This window comes from Corapipo altera, unplaced genomic scaffold (assembly GCF_003945725.1).
Source record: "Corapipo altera isolate COAL_440 unplaced genomic scaffold, ASM394572v1 69, whole genome shotgun sequence".
In the NCBI taxonomy this organism is placed as follows: domain Eukaryota; kingdom Metazoa; phylum Chordata; class Aves; order Passeriformes; family Pipridae; genus Corapipo; species Corapipo altera.
Window position 1 is genome coordinate 3409557 of NW_020884908.1, and position 25817 is coordinate 3435373.

The 25817-nt window shown below is 40.2% G+C and overlaps 1 protein-coding gene across 2 annotated transcripts in view; it reads right to left on the bottom strand.

Annotated features, from left to right (window-relative positions):
- The window catches only part of ZNF827 (zinc finger protein 827), a 105922-nt gene that overhangs the window by 78069 nt on the left and 2036 nt on the right, over nucleotides 1-25817 (bottom strand). For both annotated transcript variants that reach the window (XM_027652766.1, XM_027652765.1), the window contains exon 2: nucleotides 1256-2263. In XM_027652766.1, the coding sequence (XP_027508567.1) occupies nucleotides 1256-2263 (1008 nt within the window). The remainder of the gene's footprint in view (nucleotides 1-1255; nucleotides 2264-25817) is intronic.

Sequence of the window (25817 nt, forward strand, 5' to 3'; positions counted from 1 at the left end):
CATGCCAAGAATAGTTTGCCACTTTAATGGCCTTGGCAAAACACACCAGCAAAGCATTTGCAGAACACATGTAACACAGAGCAAAAAACTAGTTCTGGCTGCAACTTATTGCATCCCTCCCTCTTCTCTTTCAAGGGAGGGATGAGCATTGCTGTCCATCCAATAGCTTCTATCCTATGAGTTTTGACCCGAGCTGCACAGGGACAGATCAGACCTCATAATACACCTAAAGAAAAAGGTTAGGTCAAGAGAGAAGGCAGTGAAATTATGTAACATCCATGTCAGGCTTCATACCTGTACACTGGCTTGCTACATTTGCGCAGCCAAGCTAGTATTCCTGACAAAGCTCTAATATACTAAACCACATTGTGCATCTGGTGAAGATGGCTGCCATGCTTCCTCTCCCTCTGCAGCAGAAAGCCACCCCAGGGAGAACACTGACGACTTGAAGTCGTATGTTCTACCAGAAATATGAATCCATGATGGGAACTTTTTATAGAAAGAGATGAAAGAAAAATTATTATTCCTTAGTTTGAAGATGGATCATTTAAATTCCCCTGCATGGATTGCCAGTTCTTTAAAGCTTTTGTTACCCAGAGAGTTTCTTCTTCTTCTTCTTCCCTATGAGCCTCATTCCTTGACTGTCAACAGCTGGAGCTGATGCAGGGAAGTCAGAAGTGTAAAATGGTTCTTGTTGAGCAAATTAGAGAAATGCAGTTTAGTTGGGGTTTGCTTGTTAACAACAAAGGGTTGTAAAAAAAATTTAATGAAAAGTGGCAACATAATAATATACTCTGGTAAATTAGGACAGGGTAGTAAGTGATTATACAAAAGTCCATTTGTGACAGAGACAGCAGGAGGGAGAATTCTCCCTTGTCCAGTATTTCAAAAGCACTAGTTTTGTACATGCTCACTGATACTGTGAGCTCCCTAACAGGGATTCTTTGATCTTCTCTATTAAATGTTTTGTGGACTTATTCTAAACTTGGTAAGAGAAGAAAATACTATTGTATGGAATAAAAGAAAAAAAAAAGTACTGAACTGTACACTCCTATCTTTCAAATATGAAAAAATTTGTGACAGCTTGGTCTCAAAGTGCTATCTTAAAAAGCTTTTCTATTGTTCACCTAAAGTATCTATTTCTTATTCTCATAAGACATGGAATCAAACCAAATCCAGACTCATTGAAGAGATGTTATAGAAGCCTACAGCAAAACAAATACATTCTACTTAGTGGCTCAAATTTTATCCATACCTGTACTAGCGGGTTTGGATGCTCTTCCCTTAGGGACTGGTAGTAACAATAATTCCAAAGACTGTGGCGGAGTTGCTTTCTCTTGTTTCATCTCCGAAAGCTGCAGGGGATCCTCAGGAACCAGCGACTTCTTCTCAGCCAAGAGGGTGCCTGCAGCCCTTGCAGCAACCTCCTTGAGAAGGGCAGCTGAAGAGGTCATGGAAGCCAGAGAAAGGAAAGAACTTGCCGGAGGTGGGTGCTCCTGCCCAGGAGTCATACTTCTTTCACTCACTTTCTTAGATAAAGCTGCTAACGTGGAGCTGGCTGACTGAGAACTAAAAGGTGAGGAAAAGGATTCAAATCTTATAGGGTCTTCAGTCCTCGAAAAAGATTTGTCCTGTAGAACGGCATTGGCTGCGGCTTTCAGTTTCAGGATAGCTGAATCAGGGGACAAACCACAGGTGGTGGTTGAGTTTGGCAACCACTTACCTTGATTCCATATAAAGTGACTGCTTGCATTGTATTGGTCACTTTGTTCCTGTTTCTCAGCGAGCTTTCTGGCAAGAACACTCAGCTGCTGGGCGTGATGAGCAGGTGGAGAGAAGGAGACGTTCGAGCCAAGGTTTACGGGGGACTCAACTCTGCCATTGACTGTAACAGCAGCATCCAGCTTGAGGGAGCCAGCCTCCAGGAGCCGCCTCAGGTTACTGCTCAGTGGCTTATTTGGACCAGGAGGTTCTTCTTCACACAGAGATGACACATCAGGAGAAAGGTGCTCTTTGCTCTGTAACGTGTCTCTTAGTGCCTCATTTTCAATGGATCCCAGCTCCGCTGTGTTGCTGCTTGGCGTTGCACTTCCCAAAGAGGTATCCGGGGAAGTGGACTGCTCTTGGATTCTGTCCTCAAGAGACAACTTAAAGTTCTCCTGGACTTCTCCATATGATGCTTCTGAAGGAGTTTCTGAAGAATTTCCAAACCAGCGTTCTTCTTCACTGAGTTCCCCTTCCACTTCTTCCTGTCTGGTACCATCTGTGTGGAACCACGAACAACAGTATTATTCCCAAATCTGCGTAAAATAGTTTCTTAGCATGAAGCATGCCTGACCTCTGCATTGTAAAATAGTTTCTTAGCATGAAGCATGCCTGACCTCTGCATTGTAAAATAGTTTCTTAGCATGAAGCATGCCTGACCTCTGCATTGTAAAATAGTTTCTTAGCATGAAGCATGCCTGACATCTGCATGACCCTCCTGAATAGTCACAGAACATCCCCCTAAACTGCCCGGGCTTGGAATCAGCCTGGACTGAGTGACTACATAAAATATTTTTTGAAAATGAATAAATCTTTCTTAGAAGCCAAAATCATGACAAGCCTGTCATTTTTCAGACAGCGTAACTAAACCAGCTAAAACTGCAACAATACATATAAACATAATATATATTCATATATCGCAAATAATTCTTTATTGGCATAGTCCGTACATCCTGCCAAATATTATGAGCTCTCTGGTATAAAGCAGGGATTTCTCAGGCCCAAAAATACACAAGTGTTTGTATATTTGTACAGCTAGCAGAGGTGCACCTTCAAAAGCAGATCAGGTGTGCAGCTACTCAAATCTCAGCCCAGTCCTGCAGTGACCCCTATCTAAAAGAAAATACATGTACTGATAATCCACAATTCATTCCTGAATAGCTGAAATGACTAATACATGAATGCAGGCTGAAGCTTTCCAATTATTTGGGAAAGGAGTATCATACGCATAGTGTCGTCTTATACAAACACTACCTGCTTGTCATTTGTTTGCCATTGTCTAATAAATCTTTAAAGATCAACCTAAACTGAACTTAGTTTAGCTGAAAAGAAAGAAAAAAAGTGTTGGTCTCACTGCAGTTAAGTTACATTTTCTCCACTCTGGTAACTGCAACACATCCAGCCTCTCCTGAGACCCAACTGCCAGTGCTTAAAGCACTGTGACCCTGGATTGCTCTTCTCCCTGACAGGTATTCAAAGTCATACAGTTGTGACCAAGACTCTTTTTGCAGATCTTCCTGGCCAATCAGAACATAGTAAAGAACAGCAGCGATGCTAGAATTAAACCATGTTATCTTCTCTTGCCAGATACCTCTCACATTTCTTGCTTTTAGACTCAATGTCCCAAGCTACAAAAGAATCTTTGCAATCATACAAAACAAAAGTATTTAGTATAACCCTCTACTGACATTCTGGAAATAAGCCTGCATGATATGCACTGTATCTACGATCATATATTATTCCCAGATTCCCAATTTAATTCTAGCAAATTACAAAACTTGGAGAGAAGGTGATGAATAAAAACTTAGATTTATGTTATTGCTTTGATACAACGAATTTAAGGAGGAAAACCCCAGCCAAATGTATCATGAGTATAGAGATACCAACATACACTCTGAAAGCAAAGATTTATTTGGTGTTATACAGAATATAAAGAACAGTCTTTCAGAGAAAGTTTCTTTTACTCAAAACCCTCTGGAGAAAAATTCACGCAATATTTTAAGAGCCCACAGTCAACCTACTCGGTTACCTTTGATCAGTAATTCAAGCAGAAGAGGGCTAGCATCTTCCCCATTCAAAACAAACAAAAGCCAAGCAAAACCCCAAGCACTTGCCTAAATTATTTTGATATTATCCAAGTTAGCATCACAGGCACAGCAAGATTTACAATAACATGTGCACAAAGGCCAGTGCCATGTCCATTCCAATAAAGATGGACGCTAATCAGCTGAACCAGCACTTATGCAGGTGAAAGGAGAACTGAATGTATTCACTCTTCACCCTGTGAACATTAAAAAGTAACTTGAACATATCTGTACAGCTGGGTGCACTGAGATGAGAGATCTGTTCACTCATCCCAGATGCAAACAAGTTCTGGATTGGAAGCCAAAAAAGCATCTTGCTGGCACTTTGTCTGAACTGATACACCAAGTGCAGGGCACACCCTCTGGGACACAACCTAGAGTTGACACCACTTCTGAACCAGGGCGAGCCTGCTTCCTACCACTAACATTGCATACCTATGTTGAAACAATCCCTCCTCTCCCCTGCAAAACCTACTCTCTGTGTCTCCACTTCCCATCCATGAATAGGGAGAATTGCATTCCCCTTCACTCAGAAAGCCATTCAAACATTAGTGTGAGAGATATTAAAGTGTAAATGAACACAAGAGGAGGTGGATTTTGGTTTTAGAGAAATCTACAGCTTACTAACCCCCCAAACTTCTCTGTTCCTTGCCACATACCTAAATTTCTTAGTGTTTATAAGCTTCCTAGTTGCAACCAGTCTTTAAAATACCAGTTAAATGACACTACTTTACCAATATCTCAATTTTGCTCATTCTGCTTGCACTGGAAAGGAATTCTTCATTCTCAACTGCACCAGTTCTTGCTCCTACTACAAAAGACAGTGAGAATATATGTGGAACATTACTATCCCTCCTTTCTAAAGCTGACATCTCAGAGAACACTCACAGTAGTTGAAGAATAGGACATTGGTATTTTAAGTTAACGGTACAAAGAGGGGGGGAAGAACAGCTGGAGAGATGTGGGAACAGGACACGGGTTGCCTTTTTTTTTCAGACAAGCACATTCTCCACTGGTCTTGCCTATATGAAAGAGCAGCCACCAACATGGTATTGACAGGGAGCAGCAGGAGCACAGGACTCTTCATCAAGGCCTGCTCCCAAGCCCAGAATTTCCCTCCTCTTTGGGAACGCAGTGAGAGCTCCCTCTCCTGTTGCTAATCTACCTGTAACCACTCAAGCCCTCTCAAGGCTCCATGCAGTCTCTATAATAAAGGGCAAATTTCCTTTGCAGCATCACTATCCCAAAAGCCAGCTGGATACTTTTCTTCCTCACCAGTGCAGTTTCTTTCTGTACCCAGAAATCAGACCTCTAACTGCTGACACAGTTCTAATTTTCCACTTCTCAGTAATTCCCAGTTGCTGTAGTATCAAGCCCACTATATTTTAAGGCTGTAAGGTTAATGCTGAAAAAGCCAGCATCAGGGTCTTATCATGAGCTCAGTCAACTCTCCTTTCAAACAGCAGTGAATTGATTTAGAAGCGTAATGGTGAAGCCTGGCAATTTAATTTCTAAGTGAAGTTGCCACTCAAGGCCTTCAGGGCAGAATTTTAATTCACATTGACTTGTGAGCCTGTGAGTTTGAACAAGCTTGAGAACTCCAGGAGAAATCAGTTCAATCTACCAGCTTCCTTATGAATTCAAATTATACGAAACCTTCCCTCAACACAGAGGGTTCATGGGTCACCCAGACTAAGTTTGTCTGAAACAGGAGGCAACCTCCACATGTCTGGCAAGAAACTTCAGCTGTATTTCACATCTGTGGCAGAAGATCTGCACGTCATGTTTTTCCCTTTTCTCACAGTACAGCTATAGAGCTCCAGTGAGAGTCCTTGAAAGATAGGAATAGAAATGTAATATCACATTTAAATTTCTTCTCTCCACTACAAACACACTACAGTTCATTATTACAGAATTACTTTAAGCTACTGGCATTTCATTTCTATTGCAGCTTGAAATGCTAAACATGGGTAAGAAACAACACGGAAGTTGTAAAGCAGGAAAAGGTACTTCAGAGTTAGAGGCAAATTCTCTCTGACTTCCTTTGGAACAAGACCTGGCTGGGAATCTCACCAGCTTTTACCAAGGAACTGCTCAACAGCTTGCCTCTTCTCAACATGATACAAGAGTCAAGACTTGACAATGCTGCTTTTTCCTGATTTCCACAGCAGTTCTGGAAGGAGAACTGCTTCCCAAAACTTTTGCCACTGGCAGAGGCTAGTGGAAGTTACAGATGTCCTGCATGCTTTGGGACTATCACATCACACAGCACCCCGGAGCCTCACAAAAGTGTTTTCCACTCCTGTCAGCAATGACAAAAGGCACCAAAGTACTGTTGGGTGACTGCTGACACCGATGTAGCCCAATATCCATCTCTGGCAAAGCCACAAGTGTGTGCAGAAGCACTGTTTGAAGAAGTGCCAGTTTCCCTTGCTCGCCAACTCATCTGCTTGTTATCAAATACAGAGAAGTTCATTTTCCTCTGCAAGAGATCAGTCTGACAGACAAATCTTATTGATCCCAAAGTGAGTTATTTCTCTTTGTGACCATGTGCCCTTTTATTTAGAGTGCTGATTAGAATCTGACCCTGGTGCCAATAGAAATGTAAATATTAACTTGCTCAAACTACTTACATCTGAAAACTGAAAAAGACAAACATGTTTGTTGATTTACACACCGAGCCACCCAATTCAAATGCTGGGAACTTTAACTGTTACCCAAGGTAATGTACACCTGCCATTCCTGAAAGTGGCAAGTGTGAAATGATCCACAAACTCCACTTTGTAGGTCTTGGAGTGGAGAAATACGAATGTAGCAGGCTAGATCTACAGAAAAGGGAAGAGCCTTCAAATCGTGGCACAGAGCAACAGACACGGGCAGCGAAAACATGATGGAAAGAACACCATTTGGACCACCAGGAATTATCTGAGAAGAGGCTACAGCTAAGGAACCCACCCCAAAGAGACTGAATTTTCATGCTAAGTGGGACAAAATTCCACTTTAATCATTCACTGTAATGAGTAAATTAAAGAACTTCAATACCGAAATCCATATGCTACAGTGATATGAAACATATGGAAACTGTAATGATGGGATTACAGAATGAAAATTAAAGCAAATACAGAAGTAGGTAGAAGTTGAATAATTTCAAAGAAATGCGCACAGGAAAATTGCTGACGAGATAAATTAAGCAAAGTTGCCCTTTTATCAACAGTTACATTTCAAGGAAAATCTGGGAGTCTACAGGACCAGGATTTAAAGATGTAGGAGAGCCAAAACTCATCTTTATTGATATCGTCTTCACCTACGTAAGGATTTCAGATATCATCATTCAAGTCTGTGTTAATCTAAACCTAAAATTACAATTGCATTTGCTGTCTGTTTGACCACAGGTCATCTTCCTAATTTGCTGCCCCAACAGCTCTATCATTCCATCTCTAACACTTACCATAAATCACTCTCTGTATTATTTTATACTAAACACTGTACCTAGGCCTACTGAAAGAGCTCGGATTAAGTGATAGGTTTACACTAGGGAACTGAGGAGCTCTGCAAAGATACCTAAAGAATTTAAAAGAACACATTAAACTTAAATGAAGCAGTAAGCCCTCCAAAAGGAGTTCTCAGGAAACACCGACTGACTCGGCTGAGCAATCAGTTTAAGGCCAAGTAAATAGGCAAATGCATCAAAACTAAGGCAGAGACAACACTTGAGCAACCTGGGACTTAGTCTCATGTGACTTTTATCAGTGACAGCAAGAAAAGTGGAATGAATGAATGAAGAGAAAGAACAGTCAATGACTAAGAAGGCATGGACAACTGTAACAGGTTTTAACTAGTCACGGACAAGAGGTGAGACAGATAGTAAACTGTTATGTCCATATTTGACCCCAGGATGGGTTGTCATGTTCTATTCCTTCCTGGTTGCTGTCTCAGAACTCTCAAATGAGGATTAGGGAATCAAGCCACAGGCTAAAATTCACTCTCTTGGCAGTCCATATCAGAACACCCTCTCTTTACAGGTGCTGTAGCCCAGGTTCCATCATGACTGTTACCATCAGCATCATCTCCAAATAAAACAAGTTTTCTGACACATGATGGGTGTACATTCAAGCTTAACCCAGGCTCACAATGCCTCCATCTTACCTCTGCAACAGTCAGCCAACTTACACCCCCTAGAACTGGAATACAGGAGGATCCTCACTTGCTTCAGCCAAACCCAGTAAGTATCACCGGTACAGAAGCCTTGACATTTGCCAGAGACCGGTTGCTAGCTACCCTGGGCAGAACAGTTTCAGGGGAACCAGGAAAGAAAAAGACATAATAGAGAAGCTCCAGGATGAAATTAGGAGAGGAACTCAACGTCCTAACTGCAAACAGCACCTTTCATGAGGACTATCAGCCACAAAAGTGTCACACTCAGAATTTAACGCAGACCAGATAATACACGGGAGAAAAGAATGAAGGAGCTAAAGACTGAATACAATAGATACCTTTAGATAAATTATCTACACTGTGTAAGTGCATCACTTTAGCAATGGTAAAAAATAATTACAAGAGACCACTTGCTAATAACACATCACTTTCTAATTCACATTTTCTCTGGCTGTCAGCTGCACATAAACCCTTGCTGATTTCACAATCAGGTACTACAGAAACTAGAAGGCACAGGTCCAAAAATGACAGTTGTATCTGGGAAGTCTATTCTGTGGTATCCTATATAAATTGCTGAGTCTAGCAGCCTGCCTACAAGCTACCCTTTTGGTATTCAGACTGATCTTTAAGCATTTCAAATAAAAAATGGTACATGTAATTTCTTTGGGCTGAACAACTTTTGTGGGTTCCCACATCCAACAGACCATGCAGATGTGTGTGCAGTAGGACCACCTCCAAAAAGCTGGGCACACTGTGCACCAACACCCCACAGCCTCCACCTCTAAAAAGCACTTACAGCCACATTTGATTAGAGTGTATATCCAGTGCAGCAGCTACGTTGATTTTCCCATAGGGATGCTTACTAGAAAATCATGATTTTAATAAAGACACAAAGGCCTGCCTTAACTCCTTTTAATATATCTACAGCAGCAAATAAAACTTAAAAGTCACAGTTATATAAACAGTCATGTGCTAGAGTGCCCTTGGTCCCCCATTTTCCCTTCATGATTTCTGTGACCTATAATAGGTAAGCAGCACAGGAAGTCACTGTCCGCTTTGAATGGAATTTCTGGCTCGCTCCCTTATCAACGGGATGATTGTTCAACTCTTGACCTCCTCACAAAATGGTTTAGCAGTGTTGCTGGTGCTTGAACCAAATTTCTCTGCTGCAGGCTGACCTAGAGAGAGCAGCACAGCTGCAAGAAGGAACTGCCAAAGAGCCATAGTTCTTCTGTTCTGTCCTTCTCCCCTGTGTTTAAGTTGTGTGAAAATACTCACACAATTAGATAGGGAAAGAAGCCCTAGGTAGGACTCTGTATTTCATCTCCACATCTTCTAAGATAATAATTTTCCTAACTGGAGGGAAGGAGGGGAGGAGAAAAGCAAGGCACAGTTTTTAAAGACAGGGCATATATTCTCTGCTTTTATCCCTAACTTAAATGACTTTGAAAAAAATCCATGTACAAGAAAGCCCCAGAATATTCACCTAACAATTTCTCTAGTACTGCTTTTTTGAAAGACAACTGCAAAATGAACAAGATTAGAGAACATTAATTACCTTTCAGTAACTAGAATTCTTCCAGATGTTTTGCCTATGTGCACAAACAATTGAATGTGCACAAGTATCATGCATTCAGGTTTGTCAACTGCTAGACAGTCACAGAATATCAAAATGAATGTACAGCATCTCAGTTTCCTTTCAAAGGCAGAATTCAGGTGCGATGGACTCTTCCAAGGAATAAGGGAATCAGGACAGATTACTGAAAATGCTTATCACAGATAACATAAAACTGTCTTTATTTCCTGTCCCTCAAAGGAGAGGAATTTTATGGTAGATGGGAAACAGAGGCAGTGGCCTTCTACTTTCAGCCACAAGGCCCAGAATAAATGTGTCAAGTGGGTTTCATTAGCTGCCAAAAAGATCCATCTTTTACTAGCAAGTATCCATGGAAGAGGACAGAAGTACACGGTTTCTCCTGAAGAGAGCTGTCACCACTTGATGAAGGTTCTCAGGGTTGGCTGACAGACCACAAGATAGGACCTTATGGTGACAACAAGTCTGATCTCCCCCCCAAAACAAGTTCAAAAGATAACTCCTAGAACGATGGATGTTTGACATATTGCCTCCAAGAAAGATTATCTATTCTTCTGTTCTAGACAAGAGGTTATAGTTAGTAGCAATAGGATTAGTGTTTGAGGAGTGTTGCTTCCACTGGGACTCAGAGATTTTAAGCACCAAAGGAACAGGCATCACCTTACAGTGCAGTGAGAATACTGAGGTATCAAAAGCTCAAGACTGAGAGAAGAAGTGGTCCTGTGCCCTCTCTTAGATTGGTTCTGTTGTTTGACTGCTTGGTGAGCCAAGAATTAAGAATTTCAACTCACTAATCTGGCAGAAAACTACTCACTCTGTCAAAAAATCAGCAGAAAATTGATGTAAAGGAGGCAGGAATGAGAAAACAGGAGGAGTGAATAATCTGAGCCACCTATCTCCTCTGGTCTTGTGGGGTGCAAAGTATATCATGTCTTGTCAGTGAAAAACACCAGAGGATTCTCTCTCCCATCCCAAACCTTGACAACATACTACACCTCTCAGGGAAGAGTTGGCCCATGCAGTCAGGATGGCCACAATATGATGCTTTAGAAGCCTTATCTGGGATACCTGCAGCTGGGCTGGCCCCCACAGACTCTGATACTAATTAAAAAAATGTCTTCTCTAGAATTGGCTGGTAGCATCTTCCTGGCAGAAGAAAAGTTCTATAGACCCAGAAATAGTACCTTTACAGTGAGGCACAGTAATCAGCAACCATGAAAAGCAGATGGGCAGAGCAGGATGTCTTATAAAGTAATAAATAACAATGTTACACATAAATAGTATATGTGTATTAGAATACATGTATAATATTTGCCTCACTGTAATTTCTAATGACTTGGTTGTAGCTGGATTTTGCCACAGTTTGAGGCTCAGTGATCCAAAGTACTCGTGGTGTGTGCATGAAACAATGGAACACACATGGCCTTAGAGGAGGGGAATACTTCTGAAGACCGTTTCTCAAGTGGTATGTCACAGAAGAGCATCTTACACAAAAAACTTTCATCAGCTGTCTTGACCCGACTTGTTCACCAGCGAGGCAATCCTGCCACTCTACTCAGCCCTAGTGAGGTTGCTTCTGGAATACTGTGTGCAGTTCTGTGCTCCTCGGGACAAGAGAGACATGGATTTCTTGGAGTGGGTCTAGTGGAGGGTTACAAAGGTGATGAACAGACTGAGGCATCTCTCATAGGAGGAAAGGTTGAGGGAGCTGCGCTTGTTCAGCCTTGAGAAGAGACAACTGAGAGGGGCCCTCATCAATATATACTACTATATGAAGGGAGGGTGCCAAGAGGATGGACCCAGGCTTTTCTTAGTGGCGCCAAGCAATAAGACAAGAGGCAATGGGCAGAAACTGATGCACAGGAAGTTCCACTGGAATATGAGAAAGAACTTCTTTACTGTGTGGGTGACCATGTACTGGAACAGATTGCCCAGAGAGGCTGTGGAGTCTCCCTCACTGGAGATATTCAAGAACTGTCTGGACACAATCCTGTGCCATGTGCTCTGCGATGACCCTGCTTGAGCAGGGAGGCTGGACCAGATGACCCACTGTGGTCCCTTCCAGCCTGACCCATTCTGTGATTCTGTGATCAACACCTCAAATAACCGGAGAGAAGGTAGACAAAGACAGTTGATTTTTATGATTGAGGTTTTCAGAAGAAACAAATATTTCTAAAGCCAGCTTATGCTGCAAAGGCTGGCTAGTAGCCCCAAGACAGGTTCATAAAACACACAAAGTGTCAGTAAAACAATAGAAAATCATGTTCCTTACAAAACATATTTTATGTTACCAATGTTCTTGTAACAGTTTTATGGAGACTGAGCAAAATACCACAGCCAGACTTACTGAAAGTTTCTTCCACAGGCCCTCACGAATATCCTATAATAACCTACAGCTGAGGCTGGGCACATGTTTTGTAAAGCACAAGATAGTGATCGGACTGATTTATACACTAAAGGAATGTGGCCAACTGAAAACCTGAAGTCTGTACATTAACATTTCAAAGGAATACACCTCTTCTGCCCAATGTAAACAGAGAGGATGATAAACTATTTTCTATAAGACCAAACACTTTTTTAGACAGCAACTTCTGAGCCAGACTGAAGTCCCTTATCGGGCATTTCAGGCTTCTCTTGGTCTTTTAAACCCAGGTATGATATCAGTTTAATACTCTCATAGATTATTATAAATTTGAGGACAAACTATATATTCAGGAGCTCAACTGTTATTCCCACAGTTCTGGTGGAAATGGGAAACAGCTTTAACAATCTTTGATGGTTCAAATGGAACTATCTCAGTCTACACAGAGAGATTCCCTGCACCTGGAATGGTAGCACATCATTTGCATCAGCGCACATTTATTATTGTGGGCTCACTTACATGTTAAGTTTTGCACAGCAACTGGAAAGTCTACCTTTTCTTAGTTATAAGGAACTATAAAACCTCCTTAAAATTACTTTTAGCTAGCCAAAATTTATTTTGCTTGTTCATTTGTTTCATTCTAGAGAGATGTCTAAGGCAATAAGCTTTTGCAATGGGAAAGTGTCAAATCACAAAAGGTAAAAGGGATGCTGGCACCACCAAAATAAGAAGAGCTAAACACCATTCTCAAGACTTCCATTATCCTTAGCATATCTCCTCATAACAGAAACAAGACCTATCATGTCAGCCTACCTCACAAAGGAGGGAAAATATCCTAAAATTTCCCAACACGGGCCTTCACTAGAAACGAAACATCAAACAATTCAAGCTAACAATTTGGAAAAGCTGGCTACAACCACAAAATCCTTAAATAAGGAAATTTAGTTTCCATGCTAGATCAAATTATTCTGGGAGATAATCACTTGAATGCCAATGTTCACTATAGAAATCCATAGTATTTTAAAGCCATCATTCAATAACTTTTAACTCCATGAATGAGATTTTATTCCCTTGGCAGGTCAATAATGAAACCTTCTTTGAGAAGTTGCTTATGGAACACAGAACTAGTTTCTCTATTAGGAAATTCTAAGCAGAAACACAAAACTACCTTATCTTAAACACAGTCTATTTACAAACCAGAGGCTCAGTTACTCATTTCCAAATGGCTACGTGTTTTGTAGTAGTCCAGTTCTCGATCATAGTTTTCTATTGTATTTTTGAGGCAGAAGACATCAACATACAGAATTTCTTTTTTTTTTTCCCCTGACAAAATCATAAGCTGCAATTATCCCTGACTTACAAACGAAAAAAAGATAGAAGGAAGGAAACCCATTATCAGATTAGACAATCTGAATGAGCTCAAGCGAGGAAGTAACTCAACACTCTCAATCTATCATCATACAGTTCTGTTAAGGTGTTATGGAAGACAAGATCCATTCACTTGGACAGTTCTGCTTGAGAAAATTGAAAGATCATACTATGTTATTAATATATCTAAAACAAGAAAAGCAGAATAACAACCTCAGTTCTTTACAACTATCATCCCTTAAAACGTAATGGAGTTCAAGAAAAGAGGTGGGCAAATGTGAATGGTTATGGAATTAGACAAAAACTTGACCTATGACCTGGAATAAAAGGCTCAGAAATAAATGAAATTTATCCATTTCAGAGAGGTAAGCCTCTCCCTCAAATGGCTCAAGTAAGACCAGAGGAAGTTTTCTGCGTACCCTACAAAGCTTTTTGGTGCTGTGATGATCAGTCTCCAAAACGAAGGGTAAGTATAAGACATGGTTCAGAGAATCTATTTACTGACTCCATGGTTCAAGGCATTTTAAAGTGATTATATTCTTCTTGGCTGCCAGTGGTATCCACAAAGCTTTGGCAAGCACCAGACGAAAACTGGGAGAAGCACCCTTAACGGTATCGCTTTTATGTAGCAAGATCTACCCAAGAAAAGAAACCTCCATACCAAAACTGAAGTAATTATGAATAGTACAGATTTTTACATCACATTTTGTATGATCTAGGTATCAAAAAAAATGTGGGAAAGCTTTGCTTATTAATCTTCATTTAACTTGGTAACAAAATTGGTGTTTTGCATACCCGTGTTCTCTGGTCTTGAGCTACGTCTATAAACTGCCTACTCTTACTGAGTGCCTTCATCAGCAAACAATTCATCTTAATTAAGGCCTGCACCTGACCTGCCACCTCCCCAGAACTGGCTGCAGTGAAAGCTGTCGCAACTCTTTACTGCAACAAAACACATCTTCATTCACTGAAATGCACTGCAAGCCTCGGCAGTCACAACCCCAACAGTAAAAAAGGAGGCATGGAAATCCTCAAATATTCCTCATAATTTACAGCAGCCAAGAATAAAGTTTATGCTGTAGATTATTGTAACACTGATTAACCCTCAATACGTGCAACTCATTTTATTGTGGTTAGTCATTCAAAACTGACAGGGTCACCACAGCAACGTGATTTTAGTAACCCTTACAGTTGGAAAGGAAGTGGATGAGAAGCTGCAAGTGTCAATTCAGCTGGCAAAAAAAGTGAGAAAAGTATTCAAACATGTATGCTTTGTTGCATACAAACAATTTGCAATGAAAATAACTTACTGATCACTACTGTAATTCATTATTATGGTCTGGGGATGACCATAAGTATACAAGAAGTTCTCATTACCTGAAAGACTAAAATTGATCTAAAAGCTCCAGAAAAAAGCCATAATCACCTATGTTCTGAGCTGTACTGTGCAGAGCAATTCCCAACTTTTCTACGGGACGAACCATTGACCAAGAGGCTAATCAAGGCACCAAAACCACACTGGCTGATTACCCGCTCCTTCACCCATTCATTTCAAAGAGCTGGCCTCATGTGTTGTGCACACCATATAGTATCATGCCCTTAGGCAATCCAGAGTAAATTTACCATAGCCACCATCATGTATCAGAAAAAATTGTCTGCTAAGGTTGATAAATCAGTCAATTACCTGCTGCCTTGACTTTTATCCTTGTGTAAATGTTTTCAACCTGACATTACCAGTACGTGAGAGAAGACGACCTGCACATTGCCAAAACCAACTATTTAAATTACTAACAAATCCTTAATTACTATAAACAAGATTACAACAGGCTTATTTAAAAAAGGTTTCTAAACAGCAAAGTGATAGCTCCAGAAAATAAAGCTCCCTTGCTGTCACTATCTGAGGCTGCTGTCTCCACATTTACTCTTGCTCTGTGTACGACCCTCGGTGCTCCCTCAGCCCACCTGAACGCCACAGCAAGAGCACCTGCTGTCTCTCCATTGCTACTCCTTGCATTGCTGGGCATGTACACAGGGCATGAGGTTCTTAGTCTCCTCTCAGCATCTCCTATGAGGTCCAAACCACCTTCCTCCCCAAGCCACGTGCTCCCTACACATTATAAAGTAGGAAAAAATCATTTATATACCAGAGGAAGGTAAGACAAACAAATACTATTAAAGACCCGCAGTTGCTGACTTTATCTTCAAGGCAGAGCTGCTTCAGTGTCCCTGGTGGGAATCTTAAGAACAGTCCAATGCTCGCAGGTGGCAGGAGAGTGTGGAAAAACCACAGGCCATCATCCTTGCCAGTGAGCTGATCTGGGCTAAAAATGGAATATTAAATCTACGGCAAGGTAGACGCATGTGAGCTCAGCTAAAATTTCACTTTCCATGCTTCCTCTCTCACTGGTAAGAGATTTCCAGAACAGGAGAAGAAAAAATACCTAACACAGACACTGAAACCAGAAGTACAATTATATATTATCCTTCTTCCTCTACACACAAAAGTTATTAAACATAATGGACCATTCAATAGATCCGGTTTCCTGTATCTCTTCAAAGGCACAGTCAAAGTTTGGAATTGAGAGGTGGTAAACTCCCACCAGGGTTTGTACAGAGGCAGACTAATGTAAGCCTAGCATAGCACCAATACTTGAGAAAAGCTCTATTAGAAGTTTTCAGCAGCACTGCAAAAACATACAGCAGCACCAGAACACATCCAGTCATTTCAAGGAGTATGCTTTCCAACTTTATCCCTACTTACTTCTGTTCTCCCTGTAGCATCACCCCAAGGAAAAACTGCTCTACAGATGCTCAAACAACCTCAATAACTATTACCTCAGTTTCCCTGAGAAACTGTTAAGTGTATCTTTCCTACAGGACCTAATTAGAATACAGGTTCTGTTTCAGGCTGAAACTATTTTTCTGTTGGGTCACACGTGCCTGGGACAGCAGGTTGAATCCTTGGCTCATACTCCTATGCAATATACATAACAAACAAAGGTGGAGGAAACAAAATTTCCTTGTCTCTTTCTGATGTCTAACTACTACCGTAGAAAAGAGAACTTCAGGAGACATTCAGTTGAAAGAGCAGTCAGAAGTCCTACAGAAGAACATGGTATTTTTGAGCTGCTTTCTCCATGACTACTGTCTCTAATTTCCTGAGCCAGGCCATCAATGTTGAGGATAACACAAATGGCAACCTTCACTTTTCCACTTCTCTCCAGTCCTTAAAGGCATGCTGTGTCTTCTCTTGAACCAGTTCCAAATAACTTCTCATTCTATTAACTTCTGAAACCACCAGTATTCTTCAGGGAGTGACACTGATAAAGCACTGATATTAACAAAATGAAAAATGGCTATTTCTCCACTTTCCTACCTTTCCTGACCAATCTTCTTCAGTTGGTATAGAAAACTTATCATAAATATTGACTGGCAAAAGGTGAAAAAGAGAAAAATTATCAGTGATAAAAGCAGTGATTACACCACAAGTGGTTTTGAAGAAATAGACAGAGAGAAAGAAGAAAACTAGTCCTCATCAGTGTAGTAGTCCTACACAAGGATTAAAGCTGAAAAAGGCTGAGTGTGAAGCTCTGCTGATAGGTGTGAAGATTCTCTTAAGAAAACTTCCTGTTGAGCCACAAGGAAAAAAAATCAAAAACCAACCACCCAAACAAACACTCAAAATGCCAGAGATCTCATGTCTGTAAACTATGCTGCCAATACTCCAGACATCCCCACAATCATCATATAACCCCAACAGCTTTGTCATTGCAGTTTAGAGCTCTTGGACCCAAAAACTGTTTGAACACAGATACAGCTCACAGCATCAGTAGAATAGCATGAGAAAAATTCTTGCTGGCCAAAGGGTGGTTTTCACCTCCCCAGCACAAAGTTAACCCAGGTGGTTTCTAAGGAAGGAAGAAGAACACACCAACTTTATCTCTGTTTCTTTATTCCTACAGGAGTCTGGCTGTCTGCTCTGCATATAAAGGACATATTAGAGCTTGAAAAACTGTCAAAGAACCAGTTGTATTTGCCTACCTTGATGAGATGATGTGGTGTTGTACACTCTGACCTATGCATACTCTGACTTTTTTGGTTAGCTCATTATTTCCTTCTCTGAGCATGAATAAGACATCTCACCTTCCCAACAGTCCCAGTGGCATTCCAGCAAAAGCATTTCATTCTGCTCGATTGGGAAGAATCACTACTGCTACATATTCAATAATCCAAACACTTCAGTTTATGTGTAGGGCCACATTCTCTCCTGTGTGGCGAGTATTTGGCAACACAACATGAGCTCTGATTCTCCCCTGTGTTTTCTAACCTAGACTCAGCCTGGAGACTGGTTTATCAACAGCAGCTGGAAATGGCTGTTAACCAGCAATAACTAGATCTGAATGCGCTCCAGCCATGGCTTCATCTCTAACTCTTTCCATCTCTGATTCATAAGTTGTTATGCTATGAAGATGTATGAAAAAACAGTATTATTTCTCTCCTAGAAACATCCCCCACTCCCATGCAATAAAATTCTGGTCTGGGAAGGCCAAGGTAACTTCTGTAACATTTGCATTACCCTAACAGCACAAGGGAGATCAAAGGAAAGCTGCAAAGATGGCCCTTTCCTGATAATAAACATTAAGTTCAATTTTAAAAATAATGTTAAGTGGAACTCAGCGAGGTCATCTTACATCATTCTAAATATTGAACTCAGAAAGGTAGTGTGAAAGCAAATGCTGTGAACTTTCTTTACCTTTTATTAACATACAGAAAGAGAAAAACCCACAGTAAGCACTCAAAACATTGACTCTTAGGAAAGGACTTTTAAAATATATGGAATTGTTGCTTTAGAACACATTTATTAAAGTAGTTTCAGGGATCAATAAATTAAAAGAAACAAAGTCAACTAGAAATCCCTGTCACCTTAGTATGTAGTGGCAAAAAAACCAAAACATGGGAAGCCTCAGATCAACAGTGCCTGTAATTATCCCTATTGTGTTTACAACTCCTATCAAGGGGTCACAAAGCAAAGGGAGGAGCTCACAAACTGTACGTATTGCAATGTTCAACCAAAGCAGGTAATAACAGACCAGTGTTATTAACCTGCTTTAACCTGCTTTAACTAAGATCTCTTATAGTTTTGACTAGTTTCTGTTTACTTTCGCTATAAGCAGCTTCTCCTGCTCTACTTTTGGTAAATAACGTGCTCCTCATTTACCATTACATTCTGCCTGAAGTGCTGATGCTCATTAGTTTTCCAACTGGTTCAGAAACAAAAGGTTTAGGTTTCAGATACTGAAATTATTCCTTCCTGTATATGTCATGGGAATCTACTTCCCTATAATTTAATTTTTTCCCTCTCTCCCGAAGTCAGATTAAAACATGGCAAATTATATTCTCTGTGTTTCTAATTCCTCCCACATGCATGATATTATGGTAACGAATCTAAGGGAAGCTTCAAGAAGTGTTTGTTTTGTCGTGCTGTGTTTGCTACCAAAGACAGCTGCTTTCTGTGTCCCGGAGAGGATTGCTTGGGGTTAACAAGCAAAGCCAAATAAGAGAGGATTAGGATGCTACTCCTAGTGGTAGGCGAACACACAGAAGCAGACCATGTGGAACAGGCACTCCTCAATTCCAGGCACACAGTTTTAGGCACTGCCTCAGCTTTCAACATTAAGAACACTTAAGAACATGCAAGCACTGAATAAGAAGTAGGCATTCCTCAAATCTTATTTTAAAGAAATCTAGGATTCTGTGCCAAGCTCCTGGTACAAGAAACTAATGCTGTGGCTACTTAGGGCACAGACAGCATAAATGGTAGCAACCTGCTTTGACATTCTGCCTAAAAATCCACCTAAAATTCAGACGTAAAGGAATAGCTGGAAGCGAAGTGGAAGTTTCATGTTCATGTCCATTCCATTCCTGGCTCTTTCTGCTGAACAAACAAACAAGTGTGACAATGGCAGTGGGATTTGATTTTATTTTCCCAAAGTGCATTTCTCGGCTGGAAACTCTTGTGAGCTTTACCAACCCTTTTCTTGTGCAGGCCAATAAATGCCTTCAAAGACAACAACTCTGATTCTCATGAGAGTGTGTCTCTACTAAATAACACAGTGCTGTGTAGTGATACCTGAGCCAGCTTGAGTATACCCACAAGTAGTAGAGCTGAATTAACCTGGGTAGACTGCTGTGATAACGGCCTCCCATACACAAGGTAGCTTATTTAGAGCTTGCTTTGTTATCTCAATGTGGTACAGCACTGTGCAGGAAGACAATATAAACAATTATGATGAAGTCTATTTAGGCGTTATGGGCAATGTTCAAGTACCTCAAGGTGGGCAGAAGAGCCCCCTGCAGAGTTATTCACTGTGCAAAGAACTCCCTTTGGACACGAAGAATTGACAAAAGGATTATGTCAGCCTTTCCTTCCCAGAACAAGGAGCAGGGTGAGAGCCTGGGGGCAGCAGAAATTAGAGCAGCTCTAGGCTGTTACGCTTACACTGGTGCCTGAGAAGGGCTCTTCACGGGCTCAAAGTGCTAGAAATACAGGGGTAGATAAGAGGAAGTTCTGTTCCAAACACATAAAGGAATGGGTCCTCAGTTAGTTACCAGGTCTAGACTTGGCACAGTGGTTTATAAAGGGAGAGACTCTGGCTGTGCTTCAGGAAAGCAAGCAAACACAGCTACACCACCACCTGCTATCTAAGTACACTTGCCTGCCACTCTCTCTGTTCCTCACTTTTCACTCTAGGTAACGATCAGCTGGTGTTGTGTGTTCATATTTTAATTTTTGAAATGAGTAATGATTTGTATGACTACACAAGTCAAGTGAAGTCTAGAAGCTTGCAAATAATGTCCATTGAAGACACACATGGGAATTACTCATTAAGCTAAATACACACTTATTAAAACATCCATCAGTTGTTTTAATGCATTTTTCTAAAAGTTACTTGCCCTGATACAGCATCTTACAAAATCTAACAGGCACCAAGATTCATGATACGTCCAAAACATTCATTCAGAACAGGAAGTTGTAATTTTAAAGCAAGCTTGTGCCAAATCTTCTCCCCTAGAGAAACTTTCAGATAAAACTTGGGACCATGCAGGGAAGAATTCTTTGTACCTGCACAGAAAGTCCCGTCATAGAGAAAAACCACATCCAGGCAGTAAACCCCAGATGAGGGCCAGAAGAGCTATAAGCCCTTCCTGAGAAAGGGAATCCCTAGAGGTAGGACTATGCAGAATTCAAAGGGATGATGACAGCAGCTTGGCTTTGAGTTGCTTCAGAAATTTTATTTCTACCCTAGTGAGAGCATCCCTAATAAAAGAAACAAAACAGTGCAGATGTTTGGAACCTAATTTCATTTTCTGCTGATTATACTACTCATGACAAGACCTCTACCACTTGGTAACCCTTTAATTTTTAATGGAATTTATTCTAAACAGCAACTAAATCATCAGTCTTGCATAAAAACTATCTACTGTGCTATCAGCACTACTCGCTCTTTCCCCTCTACTTCCAATCCTGTTGCCAAAGTACTGAAAAGAACAAGGAAAAGGACTATTTCTACCTTTACTGCATGTTTCTCAAAAGACATGACTCTTTTGTTATTCCAAATTACCCAAACTTGGACTCCGTGTGAATTCTTAACCTGCAAAACGGAACAGGCTTGCCTTACTGTTAGGCTTAACTTGGAATTCTACTACTCAGTATAATTACACCACAAACAAGAAAACCCCTTGAAAAGCAGAAAAAATTTTAAGGAACAGAGCTAACTACTAAGCTGACAAGTTCAGGTTGAGAATATTTGTCATCTAGACTAAGGAGGACACCAGGCTGTAAATGCTACTGAAGATACGTGAGGAAAAGAGAAATTGTTTTTGGGAGCATAACACTGCCATAATTGTGACCCTAAGTTAGTCTGGAGAGGAGGAAAAACTAAAAGACAAGTTTTCATGTGAGCTTATGGGTTACAAGCTGCTGAATCCTCCATTAAAATAGCCACAATGCAGTGTATAGTTGCACCCATCAGTGCTGCCTGCATCCTGCAGCATGCATTCTTTCAAAAGAAGTATGGATCAACACTTTAAAAAGAAAATCCTTGGAGAAAGGGATATTATCCACCTTTTAGAGGTTGGTTGTTGTTTTTTTTTCCTTCAGCCCAATATAATTTATTATCCTTCATGGCCATATCATCCCATAGCATTTATTGTTCTTGAGAGAGAACACTTAAAGTAGAACAAAAATAAAACTTTTCTTTGAGGAGCAGAAAGATAGAGAAAGGAAGAGAACTCCCTCACCCCCATGAAAACTGGATTCTATTACATGCTGCTGGTTACTTGTAGTCCAGATATCTTGCATATTATTATTTTTGTAAGGCACATGATACTTTAGACTTCATACATCCTGAGGGTTTTGTATGCATAAACCCAAATGATACAAATCATGTACCATGAATGGCAAACTAGGCAACAAAAAATGGAGTACTAGAAGTGAAGACAAAATATTATTGAGAAGATACACTCTTCAAGCATCACTATGGAGCACTTTAACAGCTGTAACAGTAAAAGGATTCCAGGCACAACCCATATTAGCATTTCCTAACCATCTGAACTCATGTCTGTATCATGATTTCTTTGCAATGTGAAAGGAAAAAAAAGAGTCCTCTATACAGTGCTTCATGACAAATCACATGCCTTGTGATGCTTCATGTTAGAAAACCTTTTAACTTCCAAAAAGTCCTCTTTTGTAGGTCATGCTCTCATTATCTTGCTCTGGGATCTGGTCTGATTAAATTATAGGAAATTACTAATACTTCACTTTGAACAGCCAGCTCCTCCTGGCTCCTCTTCTTCCTTCTTTTTTTTCTAAACTTAATTCCTCCTACTCCTGCCTTCTTACATATGAAAAAGGCAACAATTCCTCTGTTACAAAGATTAAGTCATACTCTTCTTCATCCATTTAAAAAGTAAAAATTCCTTCTGTCTGCATGTTCCTACATTTCCCATTCCACTGCTCTACCTCCAGGTTTTCCTGTTTGGTCAACTAAAAAGTTTGCAGTTTTGTTTTAAATCTTTGGTGCCCCTACCCTCTCTAAAATCTAATTCATAAGAACCTAAAGACTAAACTAGTTTAATAAGCACAACACTGACTTTTTGGTGGTCCAATCTATACTCCAGTGTGATTTATTTATATTTTGTACTATCAGACAACACTAAGACATAGTCTACCATTGATTTGCTGTGGACATTTATGACTGAATGATTCTTATAAGACTGACTTAGTTTGCATAACAAAAAAGAAAATTAGCAAGTAAATTTAAGAAGACAGAGACTTTACATGTCAGACAGGGTCCCCATAAAGGGAGAAAGTATTTCTGAGAAGTCTGGGACAACTTCACTAGCACAACAGGGACAAAATAAGAACAGTATCCTCAGATGGAATAATGGGGATGTTACTCAATCCACCAAAAGGCTGCTGTTTATTTGAGAGGTGTTATTAACCTAATCATACTACTAATAACAATAATTCTCCCTACATGGATCCTCTTGTCAACTATGTGCTAGATGATGACCCCCGCAGTGGTTAAGAGGTTAAAAATAGTAAATATGTTAGAAGACTAAACAAAATATGTTAGAAGAACAAATAAAGACTTCCCCTTACACATGCAATGTGTGCTAGTAAAGTAATAAAATCATTTAAAAGAGAAAGATTCCTGTTCCTGGCAAAAGTATTTTGTCTTGGAGGCAACTCTTTAATGCTAAATGGCAGTAAAGGCTTTCCTGACATTGGGAAGTCTTTTGAAAAACCTATCCAACACACTTCCTTTCTTGCTATCAGAAAGTATCAAATGAAGCAAGCTACAGAAATAAAAAAGAAGGAAGCTCTAAATCACTATTAATTTACTTGTTTGACAGTATTTTCTTTGTCCTCTGATGATATAATCGAGCAATAAAAAACCAATATAATAAAAAGCTTCACAGAGTTCAAGTGGTTTTTTACTGTATAGAAAGAGCTTACACTTCAACAGGGTATCTGGAACATCTAACACTGTACCTGACCACAAAAGCAAGAAGAGTTATGCCCCCTTATTATCACTTATCTAGCTTTTGATATTGAAACTAATGTTGTATCAATTCCACATCTCCTTCTTTAACAAAATAAATCTAACAGAAAATTCCACTGCAGTTTGCCCTACATTAAAAGCATTCCTCAGAAACTAGCAGGAGTTCAAACTTCTCAGTGTAGCATCTGCTACTCTGTAACAAATGCAAGCTTTGAATAAATAGAATTGTGGCATTCATTCACAAATTGCATTGCTGACAAGCCTCCCAGACAGAATCAAACCCCAAGGAGTATCGATTGCTACACTTAAGGCAATGTAGTGATCTAGATCTTAAACATTTACTCGAGTGCCTCAAGAGTTCCCAAAACTTCTACTTTTCAGGCTGAGCTCTTTCAAGTCACGTGGAGCAGTTCAAAGGTAACAGACTTTCAGGAATTTTCAGTAAAGAAAATAATAGTCTGAGGTAGAATGGAAAGTGAAGCAACAAGGAGAATAAAATCAGGGTAAAGTTGTATTTATACATGTATTTTTAAAGATTCTTATGCTAACTGAATAAATGAGAAACAAGTATTTAAGTGCTGAAGTGGCTGAATGGGAGGGAAAAAACCTCCAACACACGTACACACAGGAATGAGCAAAATTCCTTTAAACATTCCAGTGCAAATGAATTGACTTGTCCAAGGTAGTCATGCCCAAAAATAATCATAGGACAAATGTGTACTGGGCAAATTTGTAAGTTATAGACCTAACTCTGTCATTGTAAACTGAGTCTACACTGCTGCAGTATTTAGTTCGGATATGAACGAGCCATTGTCTATCCAGGAACTCCTAAAGTCCTTTCTTCATTCCTTTGTATCTTAAATTAAGAAGGATGCACTTTCCTTTGTATTTCACAGAGTGCGAGGGAGGACATTCTGCTGCCATATATGGCTAAACAGTTCCTAAAAACTGACTTCTTTACACATGAAAACTCCACTTACAATACATGTAAATATTGGAGTCTCAAAGGGCCCATCCATCTGACTGAACCCTGAGGTTCACCCTTCTTTGAGCAGGGGGCTAGGCCAGACGACCTCTAAAGGACCCTTCCAAACTAAATTATGTTGTAAACAACTGCAATGACTGAAAGCTCAACCTTAACTCTGCCCTTTTAAGCAGATGCCACCAAAACACACTATTATTGCATCTAATTATATCAATCCTTCTCTTCCTTCAAACACTGAAGCGTCAGTATCCAGCAACTCCCTTGAAAATGAACTAAACTCTCCGAGCAGCCTCATACATCTCTAGCAAACTCTTGCACAGAGGACTTCTTCACCATGGTGTGTGTTTTGGCAATGCAGTCTTCTCATGTGGAATTACCTCTAAATTTACACGAGGGCTGCCCAGTGAAGTCAACAGACAGAAGTATAAAATCAGGGTCTAGATCACCAGCAGCTCCATACTATCACTGCAAGCAGCCTGACAGTGTTCCTCAGGTGCATTTCAGGGTACATAACAATTTATAAGAAACTAATTAAGGCCTAGAAATCCTGAGAACACAGCTTCCTACTCAAGCTGTACTAGAGTTGACAAGGACTAGCCAGACCAAGTTACATTTGCTCAGTTACACTGTAACACTGGTAAATTATTCTGTGTATCAACATCTGACTATTTATTTTCCCAAAGAACTGCAACAGAATCCAAAATATCTCAGGGAGGTTCAGTAAGGTGTACTGGAGACCATTCACGAACCAGCAGCAACCTGTCACGTAACTCAGGATTGAATCACAACAGCAATGCCCTCAATGGGGCAGAGTTAAGGCTGAGCACAGCACTAGCCAGCTTCTTTTGGGATGCCCGTGGTGCACTTTACAGTTCTGCCACTGTTAATACTTCAAGGTGAAATACGCACTCTGTCCCGCTAAGAAATGTATTGCTAAAACCAGCGAGAACTGTGGAATAAAAATGTTTTTTACACTGAGTATCCATTAAAGAAACACGTTGCTAAAATAACAACAAAAAACCCACAAAAAACCACAAAAAAATCCCCTAAAACCCAAAGTAAGACCCCTAATCACTATTTATATCATCTGTATACAGAATTCCAAGGCATTTGCTGAATCTAGAACACTATTATTCTGAGTGACCTGAAGAGTTATTATTGTCAAATAACAGCTTTTTGATTCAGTTGCAAAAGAAATTAAAAAAAATAAATCCCACCGAAAAGTAGCGTTCACGTGGGACATACGGCGTGTTTGCGTATCACACACCAGGAAGAAAAAAAAAAACAAACACCCAAACTCCTCCAGTGAACTGAACTAAAAAAATTAATCCGAAAGAAGTGCAGATTAGGCCGTGTAATTTAAAAAAAAAAAAAAAAAATAGCAACACACGCCGAACTCTATTCGCACAATGAAGGCAATTGTTCGTCGGCCCCAAAA